We start from the raw sequence: 11,196 nt of genomic DNA on the forward strand, positions 1-11,196 counted from the left end.
TTTTTAAAAAGGTGATAGATACAGACTCTGTAAGAGCATAAAAGAAGAGACGCTCTTTGAGGAGAAGGAAGAAAGCCAGCTAGCTGTCAAGGCAGAGAAGCAAAGATAACAACTGGGTTGTCACTACAAAGAAGTAATCTGTGAGAAAAATGACTTTTTTCCCCCTGTGGACTGTGGGCATCCTTTTATTTACCATGTGATTTTATTTTTTTTTGCCAATGTTCGCATTTCTTTAACTCTTTCTCCTTTCTGGCATACTTCTGTAGCCTGCGTGTTAGCGCCGTGGACAGTGACATAATGGGGAGTGAAGGAAGGTTCAGTCTTGCCCAAGTCGTGGCATTAACACTGCATCAAGGACAGTAGTCTCAGTGAAGCAAGGGAAGCCCAGAAGAGCACACAGAGTGCTAAGAGGATGATTTAGGAGAGGACATAAGACAACCCCCATTTGCCAAATGCACCAGAGAAAGCAGATAAGCAGGGAAAGCTAGAAGTTGGTTTACATAACATGCATGAATATCTTCTTCTTTAAAGTAATTTTCCCCCTCTTTAATTCCCCAGCCCCCCTTCCACCCCTGACCCATGGATGTTGCCATTTCCCATTAAGAACTGGATCTCTGAAAGCAGGGCGTCTCCTCCCACATGCTCACGGTGTGCACCTGGGACCCCAGAGCCTGGCACGCCCAGAGCCCGGAGCCTGGCACATGGTTCGTGGCTCCACCTGGGGCGTGAACCCAGGCCCTTCCGCATGCAAAGCAGACGTGCTAACCACTACACTATGGAGCCACTCCCTAATGTAAATTTAACTTCCGAATGCTATGATGTGAATATGTAACATCGTGAACAACAGTAACAATAGGTAACATTTATTGAGTGCTTGTTATTTCTATATTTTGTGCTATGCTTGAATTACTTCACTTAATCCTCAAAACTGACCTGTAAGGAAGATACTACCATTTTCTCCATTTTATAGGTGGGGAAATAGAGTTTTGGAGAGATTATCTTGGTTATGCTTACAAATCTAGTAAGTGAAACATCCAGCAGTGTTCAAATTCAGGTATCTGATTTTAGATCCTACATTCTCATGTACTATGAATAAGCCAAATATATCGATTATCAATATGTAGAATAAATAATACAGCCTACAGCACAGCCCCAGTATTGACATTATTACTTTCAGAAGTGACCCAGCACACTGGAATTTCACGTCCCCATGAAGTAAATAGAGGAGGTGTAATAAAGGGAGGCAAGGTGAGCTGGGCATTCTGCTTTCTGTCTGCTAAAACAATGAGTCCCTTCCTTCCAGTTAAAAATATTAAACAAGGCAAGGCTATCCATGAGCATAACATCTTGGGCATGTGTCGTCTGGAAAATAAATACCTGTTGTACCAGGACTAAGGCCATTTAATTGTTTTTGTCCTAGACAACTCAAGGAAAGCTATCTCTTAAAAGAGGTTTTCAAAGTACATAGTATTTTATGGAAAAAATGAAGATAAGAAATGTTGCATATTAAAATGTTTGTGACGGGTGCATTTCAAGTCTTCTTTAACCTCCTGCCCCTAAGCATGTTCACATGACAAATTCCTTGAATAAATACTTAATCTGGAGGCTATTATGAAAAGCAGGGGTCCCTGATATACTTGGTAACTATAGTTACAGTTGTCTCATCTTTTCTTGGAATGTAAAATAATATATCATCATCTCAGAAGTCATTTTGAAAGCCTTAATGAGATAAACACTCATTTTTCCAGGCAATGTTCCTATTGTTGAGTTAGTCATAACTTCCTTCTCTTAATGACAAAAGTGATGTCTAGCTGTAAAGCCGAAGCAAGATGTGAATGCTAATACCTTACAGCTTGATGAATAAATCTATTAATTAAAAAAATTATTTTCTAGGAAAATGTTTTTCTTCTCTTCAGTAAAATAAAATAGCTAATTTATTTAATTAATGATTATTCTCAAAGCTACCTCTAGATAATGATTATATTTATTTAAATTGGCTAATTCGTACAAACTTGGCAAAACATTAGAATAAACGTAATTTTTTTAAATGTTCATCAAAAATTGATATGTTCCTCCCAGCTCTAGGAGCAATTGTAATAAAGAGAAGAGATGGGAAATTAACCTATGGCTTGGCAATGCGAATTACCCCCTCAGTACCTTGATGTGGGAGGGGACATTCCTCCATCTATGTAGAAGGAAAGAAGTTAACAAAACTTGTCTCCCAGTTCTTATTTGCGAGAAAGCATTTATGAGGAGGTTAAAAATTTTATTCCCTTAGTTATACTAAAAGGCATATCTTTAGTAAAATAGAAACACTTTAATAAATGTCTAAAACAGGTTTGCCAATCTTTGCTATTATGTCCAACGTAAGGTGTTTTCCCTCAGAGAAATAGAGTACTTGATATGACAAGCAGAACTTTTTTCCAACTTATTTTCTACACCATTGATGGATTGTGTGACTCTAGCCAGCTTGGGCTGGGAAACTGATTTGTGGGAGTCCTGGAAGGCACCCTCTTTTCTGATTCTCTTGTGAACACAATGGATACTGAAAAAACACACTGACGTGGACATAGGAAATAATTTGAAAGCAAATTTTCACTTCTTAAGCAAAATTTTGTTATTCTGTTCACTTATACATTACCTTCAGAATTGACATTCTTATGAATTCTGAACTTTTCCCCCCATTAGTAGTGTATGCAACTCCAAACACTAGAGAGACTGCTTGTACCCAGCAACATCATGGGGGAAAAAATTAGATTTTGATTATTTAATCAACCATTCCTTTAAATCTCTTTTCTTGTTTAGAAAATATTGTTTTCTATCTTTGGCTCAATTATATTTAGATAAATTTGTTTGGTTTTATTTACTTGGTAGAGGACCGATAGTAGAGATGTAAGAGAATGGAACTGTCTTCGGAACTTTAAAATAGAACCAATTGAGTGGTTCTCAGTTATACCAGGCCCAATGTCCCTTTTAGAAAAAAATATTATACAACACCACTTTTATTATTCTTAATTGATAATGTATGCATTTTTTAAAAAAATCAATCAATAAAATATCTTCACTAAACTATAAATGAGAAATAAAAGGAAAGTGATTTATAATAAATAATATCTATTTTAATAAGTAAATAATCAGCAATGGCTATATTTAAAGATATAACAAGGAAGTAATTTGATTTCACTTATGTGGCATCACTACAAATACAATAGCTACCAATACAGATTGATACACATGTTGTGTTAGTGACTGAGCTACCACAAGCCACATTGCTGTCTGTGATGTCTTCTTGTGAAATGAATAACTCTTGTTAAATTTCTGAAAACACAAAACAGTCCCCTAATCTGCATGGTAGCAGCATTCCTGGAAAATTTGGTATCATTAAAATTGTGTAAAATACTTCATATATCTCTGTTATAAAGAGAGGAGGTCTAGGCTCAGAAAATTACAAATGGGGTTTTCACCTATGTTAACGTCAGGTGCAACATTGTGTGGGGGTCGGACAATTCTTTATTTTGCTGGACAATCCGATGCGTTGAATCTTCGGCTCATGCCCACTAAACTCAATAGCACCTTACAATCATGGACAACCAAAAATCCCCATAACACTTCAAAATGGCCCCAAGGCTGGGGGACAGTTCCTACCTTTTGAGAGTCGCTGGTCCCGATGAAGACCAGTGGGCTCTGGAGTTATGGTGGAGCATCAGGCCTGCCTATGTGTCAGCCCACTTAAATTGCCATGATGACTCTTTATTATTTGCTTTAACCCTTACATTTTCAGTTTGCATTGTCACAGGATGTACTTTTTTAGATTAAGAATAACGGTTAAAAGACTGGAAATAACCTTTAGTTTCTGCCATTTTCATTTCATCAAGATCTTCAAGGGTGAAAAAACTATAAATGGGTACATTCGTGGAGTTTAAATAATTAGTATTATTCTGTGGGTGCTAATTGGTCTGAGACATTTAAGTCTAGATGAGTGGCTGAAGTTGAGTAGTTAAGCCTAGAGGGGCCCATTTTTGTTGGCATTCTACCAGGGCTAATAACCAGAGAGAGCAGAGTGAGGAATCCAAGTCACAGCCATGAGCCAGGAGCCAAAGAGATCAGACGTGAAAGCCAGGTCTAAAGTGACAACAGCAAGTTTTAAAAATGAGACCAAAGCTGAAAATCAGGATAAAAAGATGAACTGAACTGGAGCAAGAGATCAGCAACAAGTGAGGAGGACTGCAAACAGCTTTTGGTGTTTGCAGCTTGTCTTCGAGGGCCAGCAGACATGTAGCTCATACTTGGGCCAGATCCTATTAAAGAAACAGAGTTGAAATAGATGTTTTTTAAGACACTAGCACATACGTGGTTTTTATAGGTGCAACAGATGAAAGCAGGTCTGTTGACTGTATATTTCAACAAATTGCTAAGTAATTATACAGGTGACATTTTAGTATTTTATTTGAAAATAATTATATTGACTTATTCTACTAGATGGCGAACTGCTTGAAGGCAGTGTTGATTTATAATCATTTTTCTCTATCTATATATAAATATGTAAGCAAATATAAATATATATGTATATCTGAGGCTGGAGAACTCTCTTTCTGCTTATTCTTTGTTGTATAGATCTTATCTCTATATTTGTCTACCTATATATCTCTCTATCTATCTGGCAAATTTCACCAGATATGGTGAGAGAGAGAGAGAAAGAGAGAGAGAGGGAGGAACCTTCCAGAGTTTCCCTTCCTTTAGTGATGGAATGAGGCAAAGAGGGTTGCAAAACACAGCTGTGTCCTTGGTTGCATTGAGAGGTCATTGCTTTTTCTTGGTTGTCTGTAACTGCTGCTCCAACTTTTTGACAAAGGCTCTGTGTGGACATGCAGTAAATCCAGTTCATTGACCTCCATCCCTCACAGGGTGCTTACATTCAATTAGCTCTCCTAGACACTAAGATTCTTGGAAGACTTTTACCACATTCTTCTGAATGATTTACCTTTCTGATTCATTGTGCTGCGATGGTGAACCTTGGTATTTTGGGTTTTGCTCCCAATTACAATGTTGGGAGTGGAGTTTCCTCCTACACCTTAGAGCAATGCTCCAGACATCAACTGGGTGTCCTACAATTCAATTCAATTCTGACACTGTCTATGTGGAAATAGCATTAGATTCCACAGGGAAAGGGCTCAGTTCCATAAGACCATCTATACTATAGATGCCAGTCAACGGTCCAGGTTGTTACCTGGGCTCTTGACCAAGTGGCTATAAATCAGAGGTTCCCATGGCCCCATCATCGGATTCAATTAATTTACAAGAGCGGCTCACAAGACTCAGGAAACCCATTTACTCATTAGATTCCCAGTTTATTGCAAAGGATATTAAAGGATCTAAATCAACAGCCAGATGAAGAGATACATAGGGCAAAGTATGGGGAAGGGGTGTGGAGCTTTCATACATTAGGCGCAGCACTGACCCTGAATCACTAAGTGTTCACCAACCTGGAAGTTTTCCAATCTCCCTCCTTTTGGGTTTTTATGGAGGCTTTATTACATAAGCATTATTGATTAAATTTTGAACATTGGTGATTGATTCAACCTCTAGCTGTCCTCCCCCTAAAACTCAGGGGGTAGGACCGAAATATCCTATGCCTCTATTCATGATTGGTTCCCCTGGCAACCAGCTCCATTCCTGAGGTGCTTTCTAAAAGTGATCTCATTAACATGAACCCAGTTGTGGTGGAAAGGGGCTTGTTATGAATAAGGAGACACCTGCTTCACCTTTATGGCTCTGAATGGATTTTAGGAACTGAGGACAAGAGACCAAATATAAGAAAAGATGCTTCCATTGCTCTTATCACTCAGTAAATTTCAAAATGTTTAGGAGCTGTGAGCCATGGTCCATGGACAAAGACCAAATATATATGAGAGATATATTTTGGCCCTTTGAATGACTAAATATATCAGTCAAAAACCAAACTCTGCACACAGAGTAAAACAAAGCAGAAAGATGAGTTTATTGCAAGGGTTTTGACCTACAAGCCAGGAAACTTAAGGCCACAGGAGTAATGAGTTCCCATATGCTCACAGACTTATTTGGCTATTTTAGCTGATTGGTTGCCTATTGTTCTTCTTTCTTATTTGGATCAGGGTAGCTGAGTGAGGAGAACAAGGAAGTCCAGAGATGGTGTGGACAGACTAGGCATTTGGGGATTGGCTGGTATCTTCTGCTGAATTCTGAGAAGAGCTGTAAATTCCTGCAAATTATGCTAGGTAAGGTTAAGTTTCATTTTTCTTTAATGTTCCTATGTTGGCCAACTCCATTTTGTCCCCAATATAAGTGACTCCATTTTAGTTTTGGGTCTACATGTATTTCTTATAAATCATGGTATCGCACTTAGCAAGGTGGGAGGTCCTAATAACACCACCTTCAGCAGCCCTCAAATTTGATCATTTGTAGATTCACATTCTACATATCTTGAGAATAGAGAAGGGGAATTTGGTGGGTAGTGGCAGAGGTGTGGTGGTAGTTATGTGAGGTCCTGTCAGGATGGTGCTTCTCAACAAGCCTGTCAGAGAAGTGTTGATCTTGATAGTTGTAAGATCTTTATTCTTAAAATTTGAACTGCGTGTGCCCAGCACAAGCTTTAATAATCAGTTCCTAAAAAACAAGATCCTACCGGAAGGCATCTGACATCATCTTGTTCAAAGTGTTAAATTAATACTTTGAGATGTAAGGTTATTAGTGAGCTTTAAGTAACATTTCTTCATGTTATTTAAATCTTGTTAGTAGTTTGTTTAAAATCTCATTAGTAGCTAATTCATTTAATTAAGTGTAATCTTCCAGGATGCTTATGGTTATAGCAATATGAAATTCCCCTAATGTATAATAAATACATTTGTTTCGTTCTTCACTGACACATGATCTTTAATGTCAGCTGGGTATCTAATAAAAGTCTTAAGGGTAGACTCATAAAAATAAGTAAAGATTTCGAAAATGGCATCAGGAAGAAGAGATTAAAGGATCATTCAAGAAAACTGAGAACCATTTTTGTTGATAATCTTCATTTTGCTGCTAATAAAATAAGGAGACTGTTGGTGAATTGTATTCGTTCATAAAGAATAAAAGGAAGAGTGAATGAAGTATTAATTGTAACAGTTGAATAAGTCAGAAATTCCAGCCAGTTGAAAAATATTATGGATTGCTTTGGAAACTAAATAAGTTTGGACTTATCCTTTCTGGAGTAATTTCTTCATTTGTTTTCTGTGATCTGGGACAAGTTAATTAAAGTACATAGACAAACTTCAGAGTTTTAACTGTCATCTGTTAAATGTTAGAAACCCTGTCATTCTTAGAATGGCCTCTAGAGGTCAGGATCGAGGCATGGTGCACAGCTAGGCTTCCGTGTTCACTATCTTTGCAGTCAAATTATGGCAAAAACTGATACTTTTAGTTCTTCATCTGGTATCTTTCATAAGCTCTGTTGGTTTACTCACAAAATATAATTTAACAAGCTTACATGCAACATTCTCTATTATTAGATATTTTAATATATATTTAATTTATACATTTAAGTAAGTCTTAATTTCCATTAAAGAAGTTAGGACTCTAAGACCAATTTAAAAATTAATTTATAGCTTGAAATATGTAAGGACTTGTAAAATAATGTGTATTAAGAATGAAGGTACCTCAACTTTAAAATAATAGCATCATTTTAAGTTCTCTCACGTTCCTAAAATTTTGAATTGCAATCATTCTCTCAATTCAAAAGCTCTCCAAAAACTTTAAAAATCATTTGGAACAAGATAGAATAATTCACCATTATTATTGCACTTCAGTGTTTTATCAGCCCCAGTTCAAGATGGCAGGCAGCCAGAATACATCCTCCCCACAGTTCCTCCTGAGCATCCTTGGTCCAGAATTCAATGACCAGTGAAAGCCAGCATCCAGGAAAGGGGAAGTTAGAGAAAGGTTTCATCTAAGAAACTCTTGACCAATTTTCCCTATTCTCCAATTATTTACTGCTTTCTTATCTTTTTATTTATTTTTAAACAATGCTGCCATATATTATTGAATATTTTGGGTAAATATGAAAGGTAGTCTTATCTTTCAAACACCTAAATAAAGTTGCTGTATTTAATTATAATATGTATCATGTAGTAGTAGTACCTTAGCTGCTTCCAAATGTTATTCAGTGAGAAAGAGTCTGCCCTGGAAATTCTGACAATGCCCAGACTTTTCCTACCCCTTCAAGTCCCTTCCCCCATTCCTACCCTCACTCGCAAACTTTATTCTTTAAGGCTCCAATATCTTCTTCTCTGTGAAGCTTTCTCAAATGCCATCGTGTAAACTTCACCACTCTTTGGGATTCTCCCACTGGACCTTGAATGCACCTTCATTAAAACTCAGTGGCATGTTTTTAAGTTCTTCCATTTTCCTGAAATTTACACTACAAACAGCAAGGTGTAGAAGCTATTCAAAACATTTAAACACCAGTAGTGCACAGGAGTTGACCAGTCTGAATGGAGACCAGCGTTAAATAACACTGGTGTGATGGGGCTAAGTAAGAACCTTGGAACTAGCCTATGAGCTCTTTAAGGCAGGACTCTTGTTACATTTGACTTTGCCTTTTTAGCACCTAGCACAGTACTTGTCATATAGTTAATCAATAAATATTTTATGAGTGAATGAATGAGATGTCAAGAAAAATTATGCACTAGTTCCAAGGTGAGTCCTAAAATCTTAGTAGTGACTTCAAGATCGCCCAGCACCGTTTAACCTTGGACATTAGTTTGGCTTGAGGTAAATGTGTTGTTCTTCATATTAGATGATGGGAATGACACACTCCATGGGAATATGCATTGAGTTGTCTCACAGGCAAATTGTCCTGAGTCATCTGCTCTCTCCACACTTTCCTTTTGTATCTTTGATGAACGGCATGGGTTAACTAAATTGTATTCATGGAGGAAGAGGTAGTATACAAACCTGTTTACCAAAGAAAACAAAGTCTATGATGCCATTTAAAAGATTACCAAAAGTTTTGAAAACTGTTATTCCTCATAAGTTATTTTCACATATGGTGGGATACATAAGATGAGAGTCATTCTTCATTTAATGTTTATCTATTGTGGAAAAAGATTCTTTAGATACAATTTGGGACTATTTAAAATGAAGAAATACATATTCACTTTGCCTCAGGTTAGTAATTACTCAAAGACTTTTTTTTTTAACCTAAGAGTAAAGAGAGCACCTGCAGCCCGGTTTCCGACTATCTTTGCTGTGGGCGATTTCTTTATCTTGTTAGCTGGCATGGCTTAGCTTCTTTCTACTTTTTCTAGCTGTCGAGGTCGTTCTTCATACCCCAGGCAGATGCACATACCTCCAAAACATATGTTGAACTGAATAATTCAGTTGTTCCTATTAGACTTACTCAGGGGGATTAAGAAAGTTTGGGGCCAATGCTAGTCAATTTGTGTTTAATTAGAATGACAAAAAAATAATTATCTACTTCTGATTAATATAATGCCTCTAAGTGATGAAACCATAGCAAAGATTAAAGAACATGAGTCGTGCCCCTCAGGGTAAGTTAAAATGATAAAAGGATGGGGCATAGAAAGGTCTAAATCAACAATCTGAAGGTCCCAGCTTACTCAAGGAGACAGTATGGTCGTGGGCAAATCCTGAAACCTCTGGCACACATTTCTCTCATCGGAAGTAGTAAGCATTTGACTTAGCTCACCACTAAAGCGTCATCTGGCTCCAATTAAAAAAAGAAAAAGCAACTGACAACAGGTGTTGGTTGTTGCGAGTAATCAAGTTATGAATTGAGCATGTTCTGCCTGACCCAAAACCCCTGCCTGGGCTTTGTCCCACGAAATGCCCTAGATGTTTGTATTGTGCCAGCTGGTGTATCTCTTTGTCCCATATATAGTCCTTATTGTTCTGGAAATGGGAGCCCCCATAATGTTTTTTGTTATTTTCTTTCATTTACTGATTGATTTCAGGGCGCTATTGCCTTCTAAAACAACGTCTGGCACATATTATTCAAATTAACTGGACTACAAATTTGCTTTCTTAAGACATCAGTACAAATATGTAGGTGATTTATCCTTCCCAAAGTGAGACCAAGACAACACTAATTAGTCCTAAGCATGCATGCAAAAAAGGATGAAATTAATGATGCTAATCTTAACAATTAAAATTCACTATAGTAACAAGGAAAGTGTCATGCAAAAGATAGAGCTGCTTCTTAAAGCCTGATTCTCAGAGTGCCTGCTTCTGGTCGGGGTCACATGTGCTCCAATTTGCAGATACTGACATCAAACTTTCTCATTTTAGTCAGGGGTAAATAAATTCTGGAAGCTCGAGTCACCCTGAAGGAATTTATACTTGCACAATAACACCCATTTGTTCATTTGTAACCAAAAATAACCAAGAAGTAGACTAGAATTCCATGGAGCTGGTCAGTAAATTGTGTTTCCTACTGGAAGTTTATTTCCAAAATCAAATCGATATTACAAGGCCATTTGGTAATTATACTGTTGTATAGTAGGAAGTCACGCGATCTCTTGGGGCAATTAAAATCATAGTTAAAATCGAGGAGTACTATCAGTCATCTCCATCACAGGACTTTCTAAGTGAGAATTAGCCAGTCCTTTAGACAGTGATGGAGACACACTGGTGGACTTTTACTATTGAATCTTTCTATTAGAATGACGTAGTCACCATAAACTTTAGTCCCTATAGTACTTGTACTTTCTTGTAAAAGGTATGGTATTTTCCAAGATTATAGTTTGAGAATTATATATCAAAATGCTTTATTTTATAAGGCACAAGGAGTCACTGCTTGAGATTCAGGAAATTTAGTTGTCTGAGCAACCTATTCACAAACCTTTTCCTTGGAGGGTTATTTCTTAAGGAAATGTCAAAGCCAGTGATGTTTATGCTGAATAGAGTTAGCTTTTGTTTCTTACCCATGTTCATAATTGTACCTTATTTTCAATCTGTAACCCTTATGCAAGTTCATGGAAGTGGACTGAAATTGGTTATACCAGGCAGATAGCTAATGACTACACAGTGGGTCTTAAGGATTTGATGACATTTTGATATATGTACTTTAAATGGCATCCCTAGTTTAGTCTTTTTTTTTTTTTTTTTTTTTCACATTTTCTCCAAGGTACGATTTACCTATAAGACTCTATTTTTTTGATTTCT

At 37.1% G+C, this 11,196-nt stretch overlaps 1 protein-coding gene and 1 non-coding gene across 2 annotated transcripts in view; one reads left to right on the forward strand and one right to left on the reverse strand.

Annotated features, from left to right (window-relative positions):
• Positions 1-6,155, forward strand: part of IQUB (IQ motif and ubiquitin domain containing) — a 109,993-nt gene extending 103,838 nt beyond the window's left edge. The window contains exon 13 of the mRNA XM_039861061.1: positions 6,132-6,155. Coding sequence (XP_039716995.1) covers positions 6,132-6,140 — 9 coding nt within the window. The 3' untranslated portion in view covers positions 6,141-6,155. The remainder of the gene's footprint in view (positions 1-6,131) is intronic.
• Positions 710-783, reverse strand: TRNAA-UGC (transfer RNA alanine (anticodon UGC)). The gene has a single exon. It is a non-coding gene; the product is annotated as a tRNA-Ala (tRNA).
• Positions 6,156-11,196: the final 5,041 nt, after the last annotated feature.

This window comes from Pteropus medius, unplaced genomic scaffold (genome assembly GCF_902729225.1).
Source record: "Pteropus medius unplaced genomic scaffold, Ma_sr-lr_union100, whole genome shotgun sequence".
NCBI classification, from domain to species: domain Eukaryota; kingdom Metazoa; phylum Chordata; class Mammalia; order Chiroptera; family Pteropodidae; genus Pteropus; species Pteropus medius.